An 11,473-nucleotide genomic window follows, 5' to 3' on the forward strand; every position below is an offset into this window, starting at 1 on the left:
CAAACAGAAGAGTCTGAATAACTAAATAAGGGACAGAAAAATAGAGCTTTCACTGCACCTTCATATCTGGGTAATTTTTTTGTTCCTTGGTACTAAGTGTTCTGTCCTAAATGCTGTTATTTCCATCAAACTTTGTTTTTGTGAGCAGAGCACTGGTATTTTGAAATGTACCTTTCAATGTGAATTTGTGTGTTTTCATTCATATATACTGTGAGAAAAAAATGGTACATGTCAAACAATGTTTTCTGCTTCTGCTACAAGGTGACCAGTCTGTTTAAGAATCACCTCAATAGCCCAAACAATTGGCTCCTCTTCATTGACAGGAGCCTCATGAAGTGGCAGCTGAAACTGTGTACTTCAATGAGGATTTACATCAGCATCAGGACATTGCTGGATGCCTGTACAATTATTATTATTTTTATTAATTAAAATTTAGATTCTCAAAATTCTAGATTTTTGAGGTACCAGTAATTAGAAAATAAAACCTTCTACACAGCAACAAAAATCGTGTTACATAGTTCATTGAGTTATTACAAAACAAGTTTAATGTAATGTAGCTCTTTTCATGCTGGTAGCTTGGTCTTTGTTTTGTTTAAAAGATTTGTAATACAAATAAATACAATAATACAATTCTGTGTAAAAAGTAATTTTACAGAAATAAATGCCATGTTACACCATTCTTTTGTTACGCAATTTGTTAATATGTTTATTTGTTCACAGAAAATGCAAATTAAGATTTATTATCAGTCACATTTATACAAACATTGCTATCTGTCTTTCGGGGGATTTCTGTTCCTGCGCCGTGTGTGATACCTGCAAATAACAAAGAGAGAAGAAAATAAATTAAATAAACTACAATTTTATTTACCAGTTTATTGTAAGCAGGATAAACCCTGAAATATCAGCAATTCAGTCAGAATGAATTCATTTGGAAAACATATGCCTACTACAGAGCCAGCTGTTCAGCAGAGTTTGAACCTGCAACAACCACAGCCATTCTTTCTTCCTCTCCCCTTCTGTTTGCACTTCATTTCACCATTCTGTCTCACAGCATCTTGTTATCAGGGCAGACCCTCCCCAGGAGTCTCAGTGGGAGATTATGCTGCATTCAACTTACCACATGATCACAAATCAGTGATCACTATGGGTGATTTCCATAAACTCACTATGATTTAGAGCCTCAGATATTTGGCCACATTTGACTTTAAAGTCAAAATCCATCTCTGTTGGTCAGCTTTTCATCAGTACACCAGGAAATGTAATAAGAAATAAGAATACATGAGAATAATATAGAACTTACTGTCCGACCGGGTACCAGCGGTGCTTTGTGGTGTAGAACATCTTGGCAAGCTCCTCCACACCTGGGCTCTTTCTGTTGTCTACAATGTCCTTATTAAGCTGAGACTTCAATACTAGATCATGTGTTTCTGTAGAATCGAGTGTAGTCTCTGGTCTGGGGATGGGCTGGAGAGCAAACGATAAATATTATTTTCTCTGAAACAAGGACATAACAGAAAATGTACAAAATGTATGTAATCTAAATAAACCAGTTCATACACCCCTTGTGTGTGATGCCCACCTGTGTCAGATCATAGGGAAAGTCTGGAGCAGGGTGGAAGCACACTATGGTGTCACCGTCACGTGTCACACCAATCTCCACAACCCTGGTTAGGAAGGAGTAGAACATGGATGTAAACAAACCATTATAACCATTACTAATGTAGAGTGTGCCAGCATGCCACTACAGACATATCAACAACTGTAACAGAAAACAACAATATAACAAAAATGCTAAAACACTGGGGCTGTAACATGTCCAGACACATCTACAATCTACAGTTCAGACATCAGAAATGATATTAGAGAAACAAATGTAAACTCTTTACCGGTTCTCATCAGAAGCAGACGTCTGGTTTCTTAATGCTGGGTGACATGACAAGGCGCTAGCTACAGGAGGAAAACATCTGAATTAATATAAAATGCTGAACACAATACAAATAATAATCACTATACAGGGTTTATATTCACACACAACACACCATTTCATATAAGGAGGTGAACATCCTCTTTAAAGCTCAGTTCTATCAAATAAATCACATTAAACTGCTGAAAATGTATTCACAACGCATCCACACAGCATTCACACAGCATTCACACCACATCCACACAGCATTCGCACAGCATCCACACCACATCCGCTCAGCATTCCCACCGCATTCGCACAGCATTCATTCAGCATTCGCACAGCATCCACACAGCATTCACACCACATCCGCACAGCATTCCCACCGCATTCACACCACATTCCAAACTGCATTTGCACAGCATTCACACAGCATCCAAACTGCATTCGCACAGCATCCAAACTGCATTCGCACAGCAATGGAGAGTTGTTTTTAAACCCTGGGTGCTGCTGTGGCAGTTTTTGGAAATAATACCCCACAGATCTGCAAAACTTATTTAGTACTGCCCTTCAGAAGCTAAATAAATTATTTACATGTCTCTCAGAACACAAATGAATAACAATTTACACAGATCATCCTGTTTCTGATGAATCCCACAGCTCTTAACACATCATGTGGCCTTTGTGAGCATCAGTGAATCTTCACACCTGATGTAATAGTTGTGTACGAGTCCCTCAGTGTGAAAAGATGCATTTAACATGATATATGACATAGCTGCTGATCGAAGAGGGGCAAATACAGAAGATGCTGAAAGGGACATGCAGGACCTGGAGGATTGTTCTGAAGAGCTGTGGGCAGAGTCACTGCTCAAGACAAACAAGGGACTCATGAAGAACTCTCACAGATAAATAAATAAATACAGTCGCTGATCATCCAGGAAACACACACAGGATTAGGAACTGAGGGGATGTAAACTTCTGAACTTGTGTACATTTAGTTATTTTGTCTTGTGGACTTCTGTGTAAACATCTGAAGAAGAAGAAGAAGAAGAAGAAGAAGAAGAAGAGATCTGTATATTAAGGGCCTTACTCAGGGGCCCAATAGGAGCAGCTTGGAGGTGATGGGGTTTTAACACAGACCTTCCAGGCAACATCACAGAGCCTTAAGTTATTCAGGGCAGAACTAAATAAATAAAAACATTCAGCAATTTATAAACTCTCTTGTTTCTTTTTAAATTATTAACATTTTTCATTATCATTTTTCAGCAAGACTGATTTAAACCCATAAGGTCGAGAGATCTCTGCATCCTGACCTCTCATTTCTCTACAAGTCTAATTAACACCAGGAATAAAGCTGTAATTTAGACTCTTACCTCTGACTTGAAATAAGTGTTTGTTAGAGTTACAGAAAGCGCGTGTGATCCTGATCGGTACCCGGGTTATCTGTGTCCAGGACGCCATGCTGCCTCCCTGAGAACACCAACACATACAACGAGAACGGATCTGAGGTCAGTTTCCGCTGCGATGAAAATAGATGTCGGTGTGAAAAAGTGGCGCATGAAGATTAAACTCGCATGCGCAACAACTTGCGCGTGCGCTGTTGCTGCATTCGATTGCCTCTCGTCTAGTGTTGCCGAAACTGTCCAAGGTTACACTCTTCTCCTGTTTCACCTTCAGTGCGCATGCGTACTGATCGTTTTCCTGTTACTGCTAAGTGCTCAGTGTCTATTGTGTGTGTGTGTGTGTGTGCTGTTATTATTTACTTTCCGTCACGATAAGATAACTTTCACGTTATTTGTTAGATAGTTTGCAATTAACTATCTTTAACATGCTTTAAAGTAGTGATTGTTAAAAGTGAAGCTTTGCTAAACACAGAGTCTTTCCCCTTTTCTGTATAGTGAAATGGCGCATTACTCCACACGCTGCACACTAGTGACATCTTGTGGTCAAAGGCTGAATAGACGCTTTGCGTACTCTGAAAACCATAAAAACAATAAAAATAGTGTTTCATGTGTATTATTTGTCAGTGTTAATATACACACAGTGTGTGAATAAATTCATGAATTTATGAAAGAATTTATAAACGGGACAGATCAAACTGTACTGTAGCAATTAATGAATCTTAATTGCCTTAATTAATGAATGCTTTGATTAACATTTGCAGCCTTATTTACATAAAGTTTTGTTCTAGTCCAAATCCTCTGCTTGTAAACAGTGGAGTTGACATTTCTTAAGTGGGGAATGAAAGGTTTTTATTAAGGCACATGACTTGTACAACAGCACAGGGGCAGAGACTATCTCTTTTTTATATACTACTTCCCCTGTCTTTTAGAATATTCTCTCACAAGGGACTGTGGAGGCAGCTTTCTTGGCTGGTTGAAAATTCAAGCACTGTCCCAATTCACAAGCGAATGAATGGCACTCGAATTCTGTGCAAGGGATTCTCAGATTTAAGCTCTGTTTCTGAAGTAGCAAAGTCCTCAAAACCCACAGAAGGAATTGCAACACAATTCATGAACACTAAAATCACTATCATCAATAATTTTAATATTTTAATTTAATATATTTTTTTCTCCTTTCTCTGTTTCTCTACGTTTGTATATGTCCATGTCCATTGTAAAAGGCACTCTACATATAAATTAAATTGAATTGAACAGGTAAGATCTTCTGTTTAAACAAATTGGGTCGGTATTCTCTCTTTTCGCTGCATTTTGTAGCTCGGTCATATACCGAAGAATTCCACAATTAATATCAGTTCATCTTTACAGTAGGTGAACAAGGCCAGGTCACAACAGAATAAGTCTTCAGGCTCTGACAAGGCCAATATAAAAACCCCAAACTCAAGCCTCTCCTCTACCTAACCTACCCAAGGAAAAACAATATAGAAATACAAATTACCTTTCCCCTGCCTGCCTCAAAAATCTAAAGAAACAAAAAGAAAACAAAAAAATAAATATCAGTGTATATACATTTATTACAAACAACAAATTCCAAATCATTAATCCAATCTCATACACAAAAGAGAGAAAAAACAAATGGTGTCAAAAGAAATAGCAAGGTTTATTGACTTCAACAAGGGTCTAAAACTGAGCATACAGCAAGAATGCCCCAGGCTTGGTGTGTCAACAGGCTGGGTAAAATCCTGTGACATAGTAATATCACTTTCTAGTCAAAAGCCTAGAATAACCTGTGTTGATTAATTGTATAATTGAACACGTTCAGTTAGCATGTCCAGTGTCCTGGGTTTGAGTTTCGCTCTCGCTCACTGTGTGTTCTCCCCGTGCTTGGTGGGTTTCCTCCCCCAGTCTAAAGACATGCTTCTAGGCTGATTGGAGTCTCTAAATTGCCCGTAGTGTGTGATTGCGTGAGTGTGTGAATGTGTGTGTGTGCCCTGCAGTGGGTTGGCACTCCATCCAGGGTGTATCCTGCCTTGATGCCCGATGACGCCTGAGATAGGCACAGGCTCCCTGTGACCCGAGTATAGATCGGATAAGCGGTACAGACAATGAAATGAAAAAATGCTGTTTAAGTTATTATTCCAGTCAGATAATTACGTGAATTAAATAATGGAGTCAGATATTTAAATTAAAATATACACTTTAACTGTGACCTGCTTCCATTACTATTTCAAATTAGATCAGGAATTGCTTTATAAAAGAAAAAACATTTACATTGACTCAGTTTATAAGATACCAAACCCGTCTTAACATTTGATATGGCGCTTGTCATATATTCATCTGCCAGAATCAGCAGAGAGCACAAGAGACACAGCAGAGTCGAGTTTAACAGACAGAGAGTCATACACAGGAGAAATCAGCACACATAAGCAGAACTCACACTGGACAAAGCAAAGGCAATCATCTGATCTGTGTGGGGATGTTTACTGAGGGGTTTAAATACACATACAGAAAAGTCCATTCATTTAACCAATCCTAAAGCACAAGGTGGGAGTGAGGCATGGAGGAACTATGATCTTCCAATGGACAGCCAGATGCAGGAAGATTGCACAATGCAGTGGGCTGAGCCTGAAAGACAAAACCTTGTGTAGGTGAATATACACAGAAATCATTATGCAGATGTAGATAATTGAGAGATCATTAAAGATAGTAAACCTGTGGCAGTGGTTATTTATGGGGTTTGTTAAAGAGTAAACCCCCTGCCCCTCCTTCTCCTCGGAAACCTAATGATGTTATGAAACAGTCCTAATGCTGTCAGTCTCTGATCGACATCAGAGCAAGAGGTGCTTCCTAAACTTGGTCACATGGTGCATTTAAAAACATCTGAGAAATTTGAGGAAAATGATAACTCTGGAAGATAAGACTGGACAGCACACTGAGAGGACATTACCAAAACAAATGGAGTCTAAAGGCATGCCAACATACCTGTCCCATTCGATTGAAGATATACTGAAAAGACCTTTGTGTTTGTCTGAGAGGAAAACGCAGAAGACTAAGGAGAGAGTTTCAGAATATAACTGGACATCCAGCGGAAAGGAAGGACTCAAATCTAGCCAATATGCAGGTGATCTTAGTTGATACTGAACACTGTATTTCCTCATACCTTTCCCGTTCTGTAACTTTGTTCATTTTTTAGTTTCTTTCTACATTTCCTCAGTCCTTGCCAGATGGTTAAAAAAACAGTAAACAATTTCTGTTTTATACAATTTATTTCTATTTATATATATTATATATTACATATTTCAATTACATACCATAATAACACTATAACTAAATATAACACAATAACTGCAGATATTAAAAGCGACATTATTCTTGCAGTATACTTGAATTACTCAGGACACTCACTGGACTTAGTTCTGGGGATTCATTAAATCTTAAATATTAAATCCATCTTAAATGATGGATTTAATATTTATAAGATGGAAGAGCTTTAAAATCTTGACTACAAATTAGCTTACAGATTTATTATTTTATATATAACTGCATTTTTCTTGCACAGTGTGTGAGCGGAGTCACAGGAGGGTACGAGCCACGTTCACAGTCGCTCAGCTCCAGGAACTGGAAAGAGTTTTTCAGGACACTCACTACCCAGATGTTCATACCCGAGACTGGCTAGCCACACAAACCCATTTGTCCGAGGGGAGAGTTCAAGTAAGTCCAGACTGCAGCAAGGCATAAATATATCTGAGAATTCAGCTAGGTTTAGATAAGAATAGAACCAAGAATTTGAATACTTACTTATTTGCTTACTTACAAGAAATAAGAGAAAAGAAAATGTCAAAATGTCACACAAAACTGTCTGTGTGTTAGTCCTAATGAACTACTTCCACAGTGATTGGAGTAGTGTTGTAGAACTTACAGAGTTTTGTAGGTTATAATTATGCACTTGTTGTGCAGATCTGGTTTCAGAACAGAAGAGCCAAGTGGAGACGGACAAAGGTGCAGGAGAGAAACCGGGTCCAGTTGGAGCACACCATAAACAAATGCACTTACCCTCTCAAACCTTCAGGATTTTTCACACCAGTAAGCAATTTCCTTCGTCTGGTTCTGTCTAAGCTGTTGTCACTGTGGAGATGTAAACATTGTATTTTTCCTTCCAAAGTTCATTTTTATTCAAGTGAAGCCACCCTTGGAGAAAATAACAAGCAGAGAGAATTTTCTTGTTATGGTCTAACAGGATTATAGACATTTTGAGATTTTGCACTTCTCCACGCTGAACATTTCAAATTTCCTTTATATGAAGCTTGCACATGTGGATGATCCACTTTAACAGGATTTAAATAGGCTACAAGCCCAGAGGTTGAAATGGTCAGTGCAAAATTCTGCTCTTGTGTCCCTTGTTAGCAGGTTTGAGGATGTGGTAGCTTAGTGGTTGGACCACTGATGAGAAGGTTGTGGGTTTGAATCCTAGGTCCACCATGTCACCAATGTTGGGCCCCTGAGCAAGGCCCTTAAGCATCATTTGCTCAATTTTATAAAATGAGATTATGAGTAAGTTGCCCTGGATAAAGGCATCTGCCAAATGCTGTAAATGTAAGATTTATAAATAAGCAAGTCCTAACCTTGTGGTTGAAGCAACTGCATGAATTTGCTAAGAGTTGTTAGGAATAATAAGTAGTTTCACAGTCTGTGTTTTTGAAGGGAATTCTGTACAAATCCACTATCATCATTTCTGCTGTATATTAACTGTTGTGTAATTTGCCTCATTTTTTATCTGTACTCTCCACACCATTTACACTGAAGAAGCCTTACCTGCCTGCATCATTCTACCCTCCGGTTCCTCCGTCTGAGATCTGCACCCAGGAGCTGCGCCCCTTTACTGGGTCTCATCAGTTCCATGGGCCACTGTACCAGCCGTGGTTCTCGAACTTTAGACCTCATCATGCCAACACACTCAGCAAGAGCATGTGTCTCACATCTCATTTAATGCTTTATTAAAATCTTATGCAAAGACTATATGAAGATTTGACATAGGGGCGTTATTATGTGCACAGTACTACTTTAACAATCACTGTGTGTGTGTGTGTGCGCGTCTTTCTTTCCGCTGTAAATGATTTGATTAATCAGATTAAACTTTTTACAAAGGCAATCTATATGGCATGATAGTATGCGATATGTATAATGTAATAAATTAACCGGTTAAATGTGCTGAGTTCATTTTCATTGTGTGTGTGTGTGTGTGTGTGTTTAGTATAGAATATATAGACATTTTGATTTGCCTAATACTTAATATAAACTTTTTTGTAGTGCACTGACATTCTTCTTCTTCTTCTTCAGTAGTCCTGATGTTCCACATGGGTTTTGTTGTTGACATTTCCAATTATCCCTGAATTAGTTTATTACCCCTGTTATAAAGTGGCTTATCTTAATATGTGTGGGTTCATGTAATGACAGGGTGATAGATTAGGGCACATACCACATACACTTTACAACAGAACTTATTTTAGAAAAGACTGTGCATGATGACAGTGAATTAAGCCTCAATAGTATTATATTACTATTAATGTAATGGTATTTAGAATTTTAAAAAATCACTACAGTGAACAACAATAAAGGCTCCTGGAAATCAGGAGAGAAACACTAGATCTTTGTAGCTGAATAAGAATCATGTTAAGCTGGTATACAGGTCTGCCCCTTGCCAAAAAACTTTCTTGGATAGTTTTTATTGGAAGCAGTGCTCCAATAAAGATATGCTCAGTACATGAAGCCTTATAAGCTACATGATTGTTTTAGTTTAACTGTTGCCTCTCCCTGATTCCTGTTAGTCAAAAAACAAGTAGATTTTCTTAAGGCTGTGTATTATTTCTCTGCCTAAATACAGAAACATTACAATGAAGACCTCTTTCACCTTTACTAAAATGTGCTAGGTATTTTTCAGCACTCATGTTCTCTCATACTGGCAAGACTCACACATGAGAAAACTATATAAATACATGAACAATAATACATGAAGAATGAGGGTCTGGAACATGTGTGCAAATAGATATCAAAGTAATCTATCAGAAAATCCTTTTTAATATAAGTTTTTAAACAATTATTTTCAAAAATATTGCCAAAATCTTCCAGGTTACCAAATCCTGGCACTAACTTCTGTTCAGAGATGTAATATTGGCAAGCTGTTGCACAAGATAGAAGGACAGCAGGCTTGAGAGGAAATACATTAAAAGAGATTGAGAGTCTAGACAGAAGCTAAAATTTATATGTTAATTAGTTAGCTGAAACTTCTCACAATCCTGAAAGGTTAAGTACAGCAACAGAAAGCTCATGTCCCTGGTTTTACAGCCAAACCTTTCTCCACAGGCCAATACTCAAGGGCCTTCCTAGGATGGCTTGTGGTTTTGCATCTGAAAATATTTTTCCAGATGGATGTGGGCAGACAAAGGAAAGTTGTTTATTGGATCAGAACCACTGGTCCACTACAGAGAACCAAAGAGAAGAGAGGAAGATGGTGCCAAAAGATATGTCAATGGGAACATAGCTCAAATTTTCATTATCTTTGGAGATAACAATATTTCTCCTTATTTATGATTGGTCTGGACCTACACATCATAATAATGATGATAACCTACCCCCAGACTGAGAAAATGAGCTGGGTCCCGGGGCTGGGGTGATGAGCTCACAAGCTGAAACTTCAGAATAAACAACCTCTGACATCTACAAAGCAGAAAGGTGATAGAGAAAAATGTACAAAACAAGCTTTAGAGAAACAGTCAGTGATATAGTACTGTTACTGAACATGATGGTGGTTACTGTTCATGACTTTATAAGAACTCTGTGATGAAGACCATGCAGCAATAAGTCCACCTTGTGCATGTACGTGTAGTGACAGTGGAGGACAGTGTGTCAAAATAGAAAAGGCCAAAGGGTGTTTGTGTCTTTACAACTGTGGTCTTACCTTGACATTACTATCCTATCCTATACTATTATAATCCTAAAAGTGTTCAACTTTTCACCTCAACCTTATCAGCATTTATAACTAACTGACACCGGCATGAACTCTATATTACCTCATGTTTATCGCTCCTTCTGGTAACAAAATTCATAGAGCAAGACTGACTGTGATTCAGATCTTTGTATTTGATCATTTCATTTCTATTTCCAAACTTCTAGCCTATTAAAGAACTATGAGAACATATGGCTTGCTATATTGTAAAGGGTTACATATTAAGTACTGCAGGAGTGTCAGTGACTAATACTGAGGCATTTCTGTATCATTTATCAATATTATCCACACCTCATGGCACATGGCAGTGATATCAGTTACATAGATACACAACACAGAGAGACTTTAACATACTTTTTTTTCAATATACTTAAATTACAGAATAGCCTGAGAAAGATATTATTTCATATGAATTACTGTCGTATTAAATATTACACAGTGTTTCCATGATTTAAGTACCGTGTGTGTCCCACTGGTATTACATTTGCAAACATATATGTAAAGTAACAATATTAAAACATTTTAAACACAGATCAAGCGTCCTTCACAACAAGCTGTAAGATAAATAACTTGAATAAAATCTAGCTACATTACTAGAAATTAATTACATTACTTTGTGTCATGGCACATTATCCTGCTGAAAGAGGCCACAGCCATCAGGGAATATTGTTTCCATGAAAGGGTGTACATGGTCTGTAACAATGTCTGTGACGATCGGATCACACGGGCCAGCCTTCTCTACCCATGTGCATGTAATGAGCCTTGACCGTCCATGACCCTGTCACTGGTTCACCACTGTTCCTTCCTTGGACCACCTTTAATAGCTACTGACCACTGCAGACCAGGAACACCCCACAAGAGCTGCAGTTTTGGAGATGCCCTGATCCAGTGGTCTAGCCATCAAAATTTGGCCCTTTTGGTCAAACTCGCTCAAATCCTTACACTTGTCCATTTTTCCTGCTTCTAACATCAACTTTGAGGACAAAATGTTGACTTGCTGCCTAATATATCCCACCCACTAACAGGTGCCATGATCATCAGTCTTATTCACTTCACCTCTCAGTGGTCATAATGTTATGGTTGATCAGTGTACATAAATATAGAATCATGGAATCACTTGCCTAGTGAAGTCTTAAATAGTCTAGGGCACATGCTCTTCTTTTCTAC

General features: G+C 38.2%; 2 protein-coding genes across 3 annotated transcripts; one reads left to right on the top strand and one right to left on the bottom strand.

The window, feature by feature from the left end:
• Nucleotides 1-652: 652 nt before the first annotated feature.
• Nucleotides 653-3,436, bottom strand: mrpl42 (mitochondrial ribosomal protein L42). Of its 2 annotated transcripts, XM_058416611.1 has the most exons (6): nucleotides 3,277-3,424; nucleotides 2,994-3,086; nucleotides 1,887-1,947; nucleotides 1,580-1,664; nucleotides 1,301-1,464; nucleotides 653-813 (listed from the first exon to the last, which is right to left on the bottom strand). In XM_058416611.1, exons 2-6 carry the CDS (start codon nucleotides 3,055-3,057, stop codon nucleotides 768-770), a joined length of 420 nt encoding a protein of 139 aa, XP_058272594.1. In that variant the 5' UTR covers nucleotides 3,058-3,086; nucleotides 3,277-3,424; the 3' UTR covers nucleotides 653-767. The 2 variants fall into 2 exon arrangements, with proteins under 2 accessions (XP_058272594.1, XP_058272593.1); XM_058416610.1 differs by lacking the exon at nucleotides 2,994-3,086 and having other exon boundaries at nucleotides 3,277-3,436.
• A 2,171-nt stretch (nucleotides 3,437-5,607) lies between these two features.
• LOC131370251 (retina and anterior neural fold homeobox protein 2) lies at nucleotides 5,608-8,528 on the top strand. The gene is made up of 4 exons (XM_058417476.1): nucleotides 5,608-6,424; nucleotides 6,863-7,014; nucleotides 7,261-7,386; nucleotides 8,107-8,528. Exons 1-4 carry the CDS (start codon nucleotides 6,202-6,204, stop codon nucleotides 8,299-8,301), a joined length of 696 nt encoding a protein of 231 aa, XP_058273459.1. The 5' UTR covers nucleotides 5,608-6,201; the 3' UTR covers nucleotides 8,302-8,528.
• Nucleotides 8,529-11,473: the final 2,945 nt, after the last annotated feature.

The sequence above is a fragment of the Hemibagrus wyckioides genome, linkage group LG19, assembly GCF_019097595.1.
Source record: "Hemibagrus wyckioides isolate EC202008001 linkage group LG19, SWU_Hwy_1.0, whole genome shotgun sequence".
NCBI lineage: Eukaryota > Metazoa > Chordata > Actinopteri > Siluriformes > Bagridae > Hemibagrus > Hemibagrus wyckioides.